The 14167-nt window shown below is 37.1% G+C and overlaps 1 protein-coding gene across 1 annotated transcript in view; it reads right to left on the bottom strand.

Moving 5' to 3' along the window:
* Positions 1 to 339: 339 nt before the first annotated feature.
* The window catches only part of cluha (clustered mitochondria (cluA/CLU1) homolog a), a 26104-nt gene continuing 12276 nt past the window's right edge, over positions 340 to 14167 (bottom strand). Inside the window, exons 3-27 of the mRNA XM_016557115.1 lie at positions 13693 to 13886; positions 13438 to 13609; positions 13212 to 13355; positions 12995 to 13122; positions 12758 to 12912; positions 11443 to 11568; positions 10038 to 10185; positions 9855 to 9947; positions 9074 to 9768; positions 7480 to 7922; positions 6207 to 6308; positions 6012 to 6112; positions 5658 to 5810; positions 5489 to 5551; positions 4459 to 4703; positions 4293 to 4377; positions 4051 to 4204; positions 3830 to 3969; positions 2573 to 2653; positions 2299 to 2424; positions 2011 to 2132; positions 1826 to 1919; positions 1427 to 1561; positions 1251 to 1324; positions 340 to 406 (exon numbers count right to left, since the gene is read on the bottom strand). Of these exons, the coding sequence (XP_016412601.1) occupies positions 340 to 406; positions 1251 to 1324; positions 1427 to 1561; positions 1826 to 1919; positions 2011 to 2132; positions 2299 to 2424; positions 2573 to 2653; positions 3830 to 3969; positions 4051 to 4204; positions 4293 to 4377; positions 4459 to 4703; positions 5489 to 5551; positions 5658 to 5810; positions 6012 to 6112; positions 6207 to 6308; positions 7480 to 7922; positions 9074 to 9768; positions 9855 to 9947; positions 10038 to 10185; positions 11443 to 11568; positions 12758 to 12912; positions 12995 to 13122; positions 13212 to 13355; positions 13438 to 13609; positions 13693 to 13886 (4040 nt within the window). The remainder of the gene's footprint in view (positions 407 to 1250; positions 1325 to 1426; positions 1562 to 1825; positions 1920 to 2010; positions 2133 to 2298; positions 2425 to 2572; positions 2654 to 3829; positions 3970 to 4050; positions 4205 to 4292; positions 4378 to 4458; positions 4704 to 5488; positions 5552 to 5657; positions 5811 to 6011; positions 6113 to 6206; positions 6309 to 7479; positions 7923 to 9073; positions 9769 to 9854; positions 9948 to 10037; positions 10186 to 11442; positions 11569 to 12757; positions 12913 to 12994; positions 13123 to 13211; positions 13356 to 13437; positions 13610 to 13692; positions 13887 to 14167) is intronic.

Raw genomic sequence — 14167 nt, 5'->3', positions numbered from 1 at the left:
TTTATTAACAAAGTTGGAATATGTGTATGTAGAGTAGAATAGAATGAATAGAACATAGAATAGAATAATTATATTATATATTTTATTACATAATATTATATTATATGTTGGTAATACTTCATTATAAGTTTATAAATAAAGTATTAGCCACATCTATTATTAATAAATCAGGCTTGTATTTGTATATAAACATTATTTTGTCTTTAATTGCAAGAGTTTGTAAGACCCATCATGAGCAGCGTAACCTATTTATGCAATATGCTATATCTTTGCATATTATACTATATATGGTTCTCCCCTCCCCATTATGCTCAAAGTGAATTGGTTAGATTAGACAGCTCAGTTCTCAGGTCCACCGGTTCTAACAGATGGTTGCTGCATCGTGTCCTCCTCATATGGAGAGGGGCTGTACGGTTAAGAAGTGAGGATGTATCAGTAAGGATGCATTAAATCTAGGGCTGCACGATTATGACAAAAATCATAACTGTCGATTATTCATTATTATCACAATTTACATTGAATGATGTTTATACCATTGTTTGATGCAACTGCATGCCGTATTTTCATATGAAAATAAACAAGCTGAAAACACTCTAACTGAAAAACTTTTAGTGCTTTTCTATAGTATTAATCCTCAAATGTCAAATATACATTGGATTGGTTTCTTCTTTAAATTATAAAAAAAGTAAAAATATGAATGGTATTATAATGTTATACTAAAACTAAAACAATGGAAAAACCCTTAAGATAACATGTAGAAAGAAAAAAACATATCTTAAGCGTGCAGAATAACATAAGTGGACTTGAATGATTAATTGAACGATTACGTAATTGTGGCATCCGTAATTGCGATTAGAAATTCGATTAATTGTGCAGCCCTACTATATATGAAATCTACTCTATAATATAATATAATATATTTTTTTAAAAGATAGCTAATTCTTCATTATCTATACTTATCATATTTATTTAGCAAGCCCAGAATTTCATACTAATTATTTAACAAGGACAGTTAATTCACGTTGTGTTTCGGTTCTACTGGTTCTACTAATTTAAAATAAAAAACCAGTTTGAAAACAAAATGGTTGGTTAAAGTTCAAGGGTTTTTGTCAAATAAAATTACATGCCATGCCAATCCTTGTCAACTCAAATATTCAATTAAAGAATTTACAAGACAAAATATTTAATTGACATACTTAACCAAAAGACAAAACTTTCACTAAAACAAAATGGTGTAAACCTTTGCTCACCTGAGGGGAATAAAGATGATGCCATTGATGATATTAAGCTGTTCCAGAACACTGGCCATGCTTGGTGCCGTAAACTACAGAAAGAAACAAAATAAGACATCAACAAAACATCCAGGCAACATCACGTAACAAAATTTTAGAGGTATGAGGCCTAGGACAGTGGAGGTGTGACTGACCTTGAGAGGCATTATGCTAGCGTTAGATCCATTCTTGTAAATCTCATTCATGGTTCTCTGTAGAGCCACAGCTTGCTGCGTGAGGTACTTCAAGTACTCTGAGCTCTCCTTCGTCTTTTCATGAGCTTCACCAACCTTAAACACAAGTACATTGTTGTTTGCATTAACATTGATTATAATACTATTCAATACATTAGTGTATTACAACCTCATTATTAAAATCAGCCTTGTATTTATATATAAAGTCTTTGTATTTGTATAATTCACAGGGAAAATCCAGTCATTTCAATGGGAGTATACGCAATCAGAAATTGTGTGCGACTAAATGTGTCTGTAACTTAATGTATCATTAAACATCTTAGAAGGTCCGATATACTGTACATATATGGTTGGCTGTACCTGGTTCTTGTATCTGGTGTAACCCTCCTTCTCATGCTGCAGTGCAGAGCGGAACTCAGCCTTGCTCTCATAAACTCTGGCCACCAAGTGATGACTGCAGAAGAACAGAGATGATGAACATTACTACATATTTTGACTGCATCTGACACAATGATTTGAACTAGTGTGCAGTCAGACGTATGTACCTGAGAGCTACTTTCAGGGATCGTGGCCCATGGTATTTGGAATTGATGGCCAGGGCGTTCTCCAGGAAACGCAGAGACAGGTCATACTCCATCACACCATGAAGCACCAGACCAATATTGCTCTACGTCAGAGAGAAAGAATAACAGTGAGAGGTGGGCTTTGCTCCACAAGCCTCAACCCAAGTGACTACAGGAATTAAATTTCCTCTCATCAGCCTTTCAGGGCTTGCATAAGTACACTTTTTTGCAAAACTAAGGATGAGTATAGATTCTGCACCAAAGGCTTACATCGAGCAGAGCCATTTCAGGATGGTCCTCCGCACACACCACGAGCATGAGGTAGCGAGCGCGGTACAGCAGCTTCAGGGCAGTGGACAGCTGGCCATTGGCGAAGCAGTACAGAGCTAAATGCATCTGTGGAGAACAAACACAAAACATTTACAGATCACAGAGACTTGTTTGAGGTTCATTTATTTCCATTTGTAGTTTGTAGTAGAATATTTGTACATTTTCCGAGCAGACAGCACTGATAAAATGTACGGAAAATGATGGAAATACTTACATATTCTTGAACAGTGTTGGGGTGTTCAATACCCAGCACTCTCTCACTCATCAGGACAGCCTTCTGCTGATTGCTCAGAGCCTTGAAAAGAGGGGGGAAATCTTTTGATGAAAGTATGGAAATTATACAGTGAGGAGAAAAACAAAAGTTTTATACTTTGCACCCTTTTCAAAATAATAAATCAAATTTAGTTTTGATTAAAAGTTTGTGGTTCTAATGTTTTTTAAAAGATGTTTTAGAAACTATAAAAACTACAGTTAAGTAATAGTGTGAAATTTTATTACAATTTAAAAATAACTCTTTTCTATTTGAATATATGTTAACATTTAATTTATTCCAGTGATGGAATTTTCAGCATCATTACTCCAGTCTTCAGTGTCACATGATCCTTCAAAAATCATTCTAATATGCTGATTTGCTCCTCAAAAAGCATTATTTATCATTATCAATGTAGAAAACAGTTGCTTTGCTTAAAGGGGTCATATGATGCTTTTTTAAAGATCATTATTTTGTGTATTTGGTGTAACAGAATATGTCGTGACAGACACAGTGATGAAGCTGGTATGTGTTTGCAGTACACAAGCCACGGTTAAGACAGCTGACTCCACTGTGAGTGACCCTGTCTCTCTCTCTCTCTCTCTCTCTCTCTCGCTGACACACACACACACGCGCGTATAAATGTATAAATGTGTCACCAACTAAAAAAGTAAATAATTTCCACATGGTGAGGTAGATATGTGGGGGCGTGTTAGAATGAGCCATTTTAAGGGGGTGTGGCAGAGTCTTAACTTTGATAAAGAATATCTCTTTGGTTTTGAGACTTTAGTCTTTGCAACTTCAGGGATCTTATCTATGCACAATCAGCTTGTAACACTCCAAAGAGAAAGGAAAACTTGAAATCGCATCATATGACCCCTTTGCTTAAGATTTTTGTGGAAACCACAATACATTTTTTCTTCAAGATTTCTTGGTAAATAGAAAGTTCAAGAAAACAGCATTAACTTGAAATAGAAATCTTTTAACATTATAAATGTCTTTACTGTCACTTTTGATCAATTTCTGTGCCGCGTTGTGTCCGTGCTGAATATAAACGTATTAATTTCTTTTTAAAAAATCCTTCTGAACAATAGTATACATTCATCTGCAAAACTAAATAAAAAAGAATTTAACTAAAACATAAGATCAAAAGGTTTTTAAAATAATTAGAAACAAATTTAGTCACTCGTATCCAAACATTTGACTGTTTTCAGGATGTACCTCAGGATGATCACCCATGATGTAGTTGAGTCGGGCCAGAAGGCGCAGACAGGCACAGATCTCCACATGCATGGCTCCATACACATTGTTGAAAAGGTTCAAGGCCTCGTTGATGAGCTCACAGCCCTCCTTTAGAAAGCCTACAAACAGAGGACACATCAATCAGCATTACAAACCCATCATATGTGAAATATCACTGATGAGGATGTGATTTAATGTACCTTGCTGAACCTTGGCCTGCCCGCTTTGGAAGAAATGGAAGGCATCAGAGGCTTTGGGGTTGACATGCTTCACGACGGGGAAGATGTTCAGGATGTCCTCCTCGGTGAAGGCCGGCTTGTGGCGGCTATCAAAGTTGTACTCCTTTATCAAGATCTGCAGGGGAAGCACAAAAGAAAGCCTTGTTGCTACAGGCCTGACGGAGCACCTCAGTGACAAGGAGTGAGATCGATAAGAGCACTACCTGAATGCCAGTCTTGATTGATATCTCCCTCAGCAGGGTGATCTTCTGCAAGCCGTACTTCTCCACTGCTTGGTCCACACTTTCACTGTGAAACATAAAAGCACAACACCATTAGTATATACTAGGTTAATAAAATGCAGGTTGTTTGTATAGAATTAGTTCTCACCATTGCAGATTGAAGTGATAGTAGCTCTGTGCCTCAGAGTTAATGTTCTTCCACAGCTCACTTGGGGTCAAACTGGCCCATGCCGTGTTGTCCCCTCCACCAGGGACCCGGTTACGTCTCTTACGGCTCTTTCTGCGGGACACCAGCTCATCTGCAGGGAGATGAGCCACGGCATCTGGGAAAGAGCTCAAGAGGCAGTTCAGGAAGTGGCTCACCGCAGCGGATAAAGCAGAGAGCTCCACACCCTGCAAATCACAAACACAAGCATTCACAAAAGGTAAATGGCTCTATATAAAACAATCAACAGCTACTAAAAATGTCAAAATACAAAGGCATTGCCAATTTTTTCTATTTAGAAATGTATTACGGCAATGCGACCGTGTAAATAAATAACACCATGGCAAATACATATGGTAATCATTCATTTTCATAGTAAGGCACACTAAGTTTGGGGTCAGTAAGGAAGTTTTTTTTTTTATTATTCAGCAAGGATGCACTAAATTGATCAAAAGTGACAGTAAATACATTTACAATATAAAAAAAAAGATTAATACATTTCAAATGAATGCTGTTCTTTTGATCTTTATTCATTAAAGGATCCTGATTGTTTCACAGTTTCCACAAAATGTTACGCAGCACAACTGTTTTCAATATTGATAATAAGAAGAAGAAGAAGAAATGCTTCTTGAGCACCAAATCTGCATATTAGAATGATTTCTGAAGGATCGTGTGACACTGAAGACTGGAGTAATTGCTGCTGAAAATGCAGCTTTAAATAATAATAATAATAATAACCGTTTTAAATAACAGTACAAATATTTTAAATTAAATTTAAAAAAATTCAAATTGTCATCTTCAATTCTAATAATAGTGCACTATATTACTGTTTTTACTGTATTTTTGATTAAATAAATGCAGTCTTGGTGACCATAAGAAACAACCATGAAAAAAATCTTACTGACTCTAAATATTTGATCAGTAATGTGTGCGTTACACTGTATTCCTGTCAATGTACTGCATTATACCTTACCTGAAGATATGTTTTGAATATATGCTTTGCACATCTGGTGATCAGTTCACTGATTCCTATTCTCTGCATGTACAAACAAAACAAATTAAGTGCATAGTCTTTATAACAGTCTTTGTAATATTAGAAATAACTTGCATTTTTTTAATATATAAAATGATCCTTTTCTTACGTAGATGTGTTCAAGTTGTGCTTTTGCAGGCATGTTGTCCACAAACTCCAGCACAGTACCAAGATAACGCATATTAATGCCACGCTGATGAAGGGCTTCTGTCATTGTTGCTCCATCCATAGGCAAAGAGCTGTGATCTAAACAGTCTTTTACCTGTGAACATTATTCATGAATTTGACTATTCATTGAAAATTGGGTTCTTTTATCATTTCGCTCTAGCTGCCGTTTCATAATAGCAATAAGCCACTTAAAGCAGTGCATTATAATGACTTTACCACAGTTTCTCATTGATTATTACATTTTCTCATGATTAATAAACCTATCTGAAAAGGTAGGTGTTGTTTAGTGACTCACAAAAGAAGGGGCCTGGAAGGACACTAGGAAGGCTGCAGCATCTTTGAGAAGCTGCTTCTGTTTCTGGATGTCCTCAGTGCTGTCATCAGGGAAGCGTACGCCTGTAAGAGATGGATGAGGTCATGTGACCAACACTGCCTATATTGTCAAAAAGACAAATCACAATCCACGTACAAAACATAATATATGCCATACCTGGAGAGAAGATATCTGGGTTGAAGCGAATGTCGAAAGAGGTGTTGCTGATGGAGCCCACGGCTTTACAGGCGTTGAGGACCACCTCTCGACTTTTGGGGTCTGTGAAAATGTTCCACAAAATGTTAAAATGCATTCCAGCTCACAAGCAACTACTAAATAACCACCGCCATAAAAAGCAGAATATATATTAATTAAAAAAGATGACTCAAACAAACAAAAAAAATCTGGATTCTGATTAAATAAGGGGTTTTCAAAAAGGGACAATTTGAGAATTTTCTTTTTTTATAACAAAAATGTATAAATGTGTCACCAACTAAAAAAGTAAATATTAATATGAAACGATACATTTAATGAATTTATATAAATATAAAATATATTTAGATATAACAAAATATATTAATATATAAAAATTGCAACTTTTAATTCATTTATTAATGTTTATATTAAATACGTAATCATTTTTATTTACACATATTTTACCTTTTAATGTTTGTAACATTTATTAATAATAAAAAATACTTATTACTTAATAACAACAGCAATGATAATTAATATTATTATTATTGGCTGCTAGTAACATTTAAAAAAATGTGTAAAGATTTATTTTAAATAAAGTTTAATTTATTTATATTTTAGTTTTTAATGTTTGTAATTGTTATTGATAAATAACAACAACATTTAAAAACCCAACACAATATGATACAGAAAATACTATTGTACTCCCATTTATACTGAGAGAAAGTTTAAATTATGAAGATGACAACATTAAATCATTTCATATTATAAAGTCCTTCACATGAAAAAGTTTGAAAACCCCTGGGTTTAATTATTAGCTTTTACAACAGGTTTACAGGATCACAATCACCACAAGTTAATCCTACACACAATAAATTAATGTTTTTTAATAGAAAAATTCAGATTTTCTAATCACACCACAAAGAGAAGTTAGAAGGGAGAGTGTTGTTGGGTGGAAAATGTGTGGGTAAAAAAAACTGAAGTCCCCACACAGTGGAGCCAGATTATTACAAAGCCAATCTAGAAGATCCATGTCTCCTTCAATGAGCCTCAGAGAGAACAGAAGCAAACAGCACAGAGGAGAAATGCACTGAAAGAACACAGATAGCAAATGAAAAAGACAACAGCAGGACGTCTAATGAGCTGATGACAGAACTCAGATGGAGCGAAGATGAGAAAAAGTATGTGTGCATGTCTCTGCCAGCTCTTGCTCTTGTTCCCTCTCAGGCTCTTTTCAGTCGCTCACAGGACGTACCAATACCGGATCCATCTTCTGCTGCTAAGGACTCAGCCAGCTCTTTAGCTTGGGCAAGTCCAGGAATATTTTCATCAGCTTCCTTACCCTCCAAGGGACTATCACACCCTCCATTCTGCCTCTCTGCAGCTGAAGGCTCATGAGTACCATTGGTGTTTGCTGTAGGAACCGCGGATTTCAGATCTGCTGGGGCTTCCTGGTTTTCAGGAGCAGAGTTTTCAGACACAGTCGTTGCCTCTGCGTCATCAGGGCTCAGAGTGGATTCAGAGGAAGTTGGGGAGGTTGGCGTGCCGTCGGGAACCTTCTCAGATGCTTCAAGAGCCTGAGGTTTGCTTTCAGACTCCGCATCTGCAGTGCTTGTGTCATGCAGAGCTGCAGTCTTGTCTTTGTTTGCTTTCTGCTGCATTAGCTGGAGTGCTGCCATCTTCATGAAGAGGAGATATCTGAGGCACAAGAGGATGACATGTTTAGACCAGTCGACAAACTGGCCTTCAGGACTTTCAAGGAATTAGCAATTAAAGAGAAGATTCATTTAATTAAAGAGAAGTAAAAGTTACTACTACCACCAATTATTATTATTAGTAGTAGTAGTAGTAGTATTTGTTATTAGTAGTAACTATTACAAAAACTAAACTAAAATATATGTAAATATTTATTTTAGATACATATTTAATTGTTTATTATTTACATATAAATGTTATTTTTATTTTTGTACAAATAATAAAAATATTACTAATATTAACAATAATAATGATTATAATAATATTAATGATGTTATAATAACTATTGTTTATTTTATTTACATACATTTTAAATCCATTTTTGTAAGTTACTAATAATAAAATTAATAAAAACATTAACAACCTAAAGTTTGTCTTGACAAACTTTGTCTAGTTAATATTACCATTTATCAGTATAAAAGTAAAAAATAAAATGTGTAAATATTTATTCTAAATAATTTTTTTCTTTTTCTTTTTTGTAAGTTACTAAAACTACAAATAATGTTAACAATAATTAAAAGTAATAATAATAGCATAAACAATAACTAGTAGTAGTAGTAGTAGTAGAAATAGTAATTAGTACAAAGTAAAACATACAAATTTTATTCTGAATATGTAATTTACATATATTATTTTTTGTAACGTTACTAATAAAAAATCAAAAAATAATATGAACAATAATTATGACAATAAAATGAATAATTATAATTATTGTTACTATTATTTTTATTTAAAAAAAAAAAGATATACATCTCTTAATCAACAACATTTTGGAGTGCAAAAATCCAGACCTTGACTAGTTTTGTAAACACATTGCCCTCCTACATATTCAAAGAACTGCTTATGATTCAAACAAGAACCAATCTGTGATTGAAAGATATGATAACATCTTAAAATGCTGGTTTGTTTCTTTTACAAAGCTATTATATGGACTTTGAATATACAGCTTCAGTCATATAAATTATTTTTATGGTGTCTTTTTGGAACCTGAAATCCACTGCTGGAATATAAATCATACCTTCATTACACAACAAATGGGAGAGTAACTTTAATCAGATTTAAATAAGCATGTTTATGAAGTAGCAGGAACAAACCTGTGCTCTACAAAGGCCTCGATGAGCTCCTGGCGCAAGCAAGCCAGGCGATGGCGATGCTGGCGGGGGAAAACCAGCTTCTGGCTCTCGGGGGCGAGCTCTTCACCCTCCACCGGCAGGTAGTTGAGGTCAGGTGGGAAGGTGCGCAAAAGGTCCAAGATGTAATGGCGGCTATCGTTGCCAATGATACCCTTACACTCCACAGAGGAGCAAAGCTCTACAGCGGTGTCTTTCTCGTTGAGCACAGCGTGGTGCTGCACCTTCAGCGGGCGGCTGGTCTTCTCCAGAAGCTCTAGATACTTGGGGTGGGACACTACGGTCTTGCCGAAGTCAATGGAGCCGTAGATGACGCTCTGCTCCTGTTCGCGCTCCAAGATGCCAGGAATGATGGACTGTGCGGTTACACGGTAACCTCTGTAGTCCACCACCACCGTGCCCAGGGTGTAGAGCCCCTCCACGTCCACAGCACTGTACGCCCTCACCCCGTTCAGATCATTGGTGGGGGCAGCATGGGCGGCAGCATCCCCGCCGAGCTCCCTGTAGTGGTCACGTACGTCAAAACCCAAGCTGAAGAAGATGTTGTTCCAGATGAACATCTGCATGCGCGTTTCCTCTCCAGGGTTGATCGCCATTACATTGCCATCGATCACCGCCATTGCGCCACGCGTCGCCGCACCGGCAAAGTCGCTATGAACCTAAGAAACAGAAATCAGTTTGTGAGCTTCACATTGTTGATCAAATGAAACCATACTTGTTTTGAAGCTAGTGTTGGTGTGTTCACCTTGAATATGGCTCGTTCTCTCAGTAGGCGCTCGGGAAGGTTCTTACGAGAAAGTTCTCTGGTTGTCTGGAGCTCTTCGTTCCAGTCTCTAGTCTATCACAGAGAACAAAGAAACTTTAATAGTGCTATTTGAAAAAAACTAAACCCACTGCAAACTGAAGAAAGGATGATTTTAGGGCATACTTGGCCAGGTATATGCTCCTCGTAACCCAGACGGGAGGTGTAGGCATCCTCTGCTCTCACACAGTCCATGGCATGATCAATCTGTGGTGCAGTCCAGCTGTACACTTGGAAGGGAGTGGCTATTCTCTCAAACGGATTTCTCTGAACCCTGACGCAAGATCCACAATCATTAGCAATAAAACGATACGATAACAGAATGAAGACGAGAAAAAGCCTCTAAAACTATGAAACACAAAAATTTAGACCAGTTATTCTCAACTAGGGAGTACTGATTTAAATATAAGTCTTTAAATTATTAAATTATTATTCATATTTTAAAATCTTAAAAAAAAGCTAAAAACATAAAATTAAGATGTAAACTGAATCTTTCTCAGCTTTTTTTTTTTTTTGAGGAACATACAGTTCTTGAAACGTCTGGAATTACTAAATAAATGTAAAACATAAATACCCCCAGTTTCTGTTATTAAAAATTTTTGAAAGCCAGCAGCTTTGTTATAATTACATCAGATTTCCTTGAAGGCCAACTTACAAAAAAGTAAGTTGGCATACTGCTGCTCCCAGATATCCTTTTATCTCACTCCTGAGTAGGATGTTAATGCTTAGTGCAAATGTGGTCTAGTAGAGATAAAATGGGTGACGTTTCCTTAAGCAGGCTAGAGCTGGTTGCTTCAAAGGAGTTCACTATTGGCTCGTTTCCACTGAGCGGTACGGTACAGTACAGTTCAGTACAGTACAATTCGGGACGGGTAACCCTGATCAGGCTTGCGTTTCCACTGCCAATAGTACCCTTACTTGGTAGGCATGGTGTATGCCGGAAAGTAGCGATCGACGATGAACCGCGACAATAAGCACAATTCTGCCTCTTTTTGTTAAATGTCAGTTTTAATGTAAATAAACTTCAGATTTGACTACAGATTTGAGTTTTAAACAATTACATTCTCGCCTGAAAAACTTTTCATGACACAATAACAGTAATATTTAGAAAATTACGCGGGTTTTTGGGCAATGACGTTCTGTTTATAAAATACACCGTTATATTTTTTGTGTTTGCGCACTCTGATGTAAATAGGCCCAACACTCATGGACAGCAGAGCGGAACGAGTGAAGGAGAAGCTTTATCCCCTTGTATCACGCAAAAGTGACGATTCTAGTCAATCAATCAACGTTCTGCGGTGAGTTTAGCTCCACCCTTTTGGTACCCTTTGCTGTGCTAGGTACCCCAACGGAAGGGTACCAAAAAAGTGGTACGGTACGGTTCGCTATTTTGGTACCATTCACAACTTCTGACAGTGGAAACGGAAATAATTGCGTACCGTACTGTACTGTACCGAACCGTACCGCTCAGTGGAAACGAGCCATAAGTGGGAGGTGAACTAAATTTGTATTTATAATAATAGTGTATTACCTCTTCTTTTGCAGAGCGGTGAAGTTCTTCTTGAAGGCGGCGCCAATCTGGCTCAGCAGTTCCACTAGAGAGTGGCTGAGGAAGCTGGGGTTGGCTGGCTTGGGATTGAAGACGTAAGTAGTGGACCTGCAATGATTATTTTCATGTTATGACTAATTACATAAAAGGCTGGTATTAAATTTCTATACCATTTACTGATTAACTTTAAGTGAGCATTAGACTTAACAGAAAAGGTAACCAAAATACAAAAATAGTGGAAATTCACACAAACAATAAAATAGATAATACCAAAAATGAAATATTCAATGTTGAGTGATCCTGATAAATAAAGAAAAAATTTAGGAAATCAGTTTAACTCATGTAAAATAGCTGACAATGGAATGCCATGCTAATCAATCAGAATTAAGTATTTTTGTTAGCAATATAGAGAGCAATAGTCCTCTGTCCACTTTTTCAGCGGCCTTGGTTTCAGAAATTATTTTCCAAACATTTTTCCCAAAAGGATTTTTTGTCACTTTATTTTAAGGTCCAATTCTCACTATTAACAAGCCATTAACTACGACTTCTGCCTCAACAAACTCCTAATTTGCTGCTTATTAATAGTTAGTAAGGTAGTTGTTAAGTTTAGGTATTGGGTAGGATTAAGGATGTAGAATATGGTCATGCAGAATATGTGCTTTATAAGTACTTATAAACAGCCAATATGTTAATAATAGGCATGTTAATAATCAACTAGTTAATAGTGAGAATTGTCCCTATAGTAAAGTGTTAAGTGTTTTTTTGTTTTGTATTTAAGTTAAAGAGCTTTACACCATGAACCAAACCAACCAGCTACAAGGTGAATCAACATTACAAACTTTGATTTGAAACTGGAAAGTATTTGAAAATCATACAAAATTACAAGACTGTGTGCTTACGATTAATTTATGATAAAAAAAAAACAATGGATACATATAAAACTATTGATTTAAAAATTTTGCTGTATACAGAAACAATACGTTGTAAATTTATTGCAAAAAAAATCTCTTTTGGCACATTGCGCTTGTCACAACTTTTTCATGAAGAATTCTACAATTAAACCCAATACTGAAATAATGCAGACTAATGGCTTCAACAAAAGCATATACCATCCATTAACAACTTTGTAGCTCACAGTATGCCTGTCTTTATTTTTTTTTTTATTAAAAATCAATTCCCTTATGGAGAAAATGAATGGGATTTTTATTTCCAGAAAAGGTGCACTCAATAACTGACCACGGAATGCAAGCCTGACCAATCAGAATCAAGTTCTCTAGAGAGCAGCACAGTCACTTACTGATTGAGGTAGAATCCGCGAGTGGAAGCAGTGATGCTGACGTGTCTGTCCTCAACAGTCACAATGTACAAATACATGAGGTCTCCGTGCATCTTCCTGTTGCCAGGTGGAGGGTTCCAGCCACTCATGGTCAAGACCTTCAGGCACTGCATAGGCTGCAGACAGAGGCCAAAAGTAAACGAACATCTCAAAACAAAAGCAAGACATCATGAAAGTCATTGCAAAATCATCTCCTACCTTCCAGTCTTTGTTCTGTGGCTGAAGGGGAACTAAAGGCCGCTCTTTGCTGCCTGGCAGAATGTGTTCAGGCGGCGTGCAATCAATCTGCTCAAGTTCATTACCCTTCTTTTTGCGTTTCCCAGTGTCTGCGAAGGTAAGAACAAACAGGTCATTGAATACTAGCCGTCAACCTACTAGAAGCCACTTAAGACCTCTCAGTCTTCCTGTCACAGACCTCCAAGGTCTCCATCTGTGAAGACACTGAGGAACGAGAGGGAGTTGCAGTCCACTCCATTATAAGCGTCTGATGGATCCAAGCTCTTCAGCAGGTCTCTGATGTGACGGATGTGTATGCGAGCTTCACGCACTGTGTAGGGCTCTACGGGAAGGGAACAAAACTGTTAAAAGCTCAGTACCTTCAAATGAGTTGTATACTTGAGAAAGAAGGTGTTGAATTGTACCTTCGACCACTTTGAGAAGGGAGCCTTCCTGCAGGCCTTCAATGGACTTGAGCTCAGCAAAGTTGTCGAGTACATTGCCATCAAGTTGCAAGGAGAAGCAGGTGCGGTGACAGGTGTCCTCCCGGTCCATCAGAACTTGGTGGATCTCTTGCACCATCTCTTGTGGTGATACCTGAGAAGGAACCACAGATTTTGTTACAATATTTGGTTACAAATGTTTGTGTAATGGGCAGTCAGTGCAAGAACAGGGCTCACCTGAAGGTCAAAGGGTTCAGTTCCTGGTGCTTGGATCTTCACAGTGAAGCCAGTGTCTTGAATTACAATCACTTCCTGTTCGTTAGCATCCTCTGCAGGGTCTGCATCAGCATTGCTGTCCTGCTTGGAGTCAGCCTCCTCAGCCTGATCATGACCGGCGTCCCCGTTCATCACTGCGGTGTCACCACGGTGCCCTGTGGGTACAAAAAAAAAAGTGACCATAATTTAATATTAAAGGAATAGTTCACCCAAAAATGAAAATTTTGTCATCATTTACTCACCCTCATGTCGTTCCAAACTTGTACGAATTTCTTTCTGATGTTGAAAGCAAAAGAAGATATTTTAAAGAATTTTGAAGAATCAGACAGTTGTTGGTCCCCATTGACTTCCATAGTAGGGAAAGAAATACTATGGAAGTCAATGGGGACCATCACCTGTTTGATTACCAGCATTCTTCAAAATATCTTCTTTTATG

Source organism: Sinocyclocheilus rhinocerous, unplaced genomic scaffold (genome assembly GCF_001515625.1).
Source record: "Sinocyclocheilus rhinocerous isolate Xijiao unplaced genomic scaffold, SAMN03320098_v1.1 scaffold166, whole genome shotgun sequence".
In the NCBI taxonomy this organism is placed as follows: Eukaryota; Metazoa; Chordata; class Actinopteri; order Cypriniformes; family Cyprinidae; genus Sinocyclocheilus; species Sinocyclocheilus rhinocerous.
Note: the sequence above shows the minus strand (reverse complement) of the source record. Positions and strands in the feature narration are given on the sequence as shown.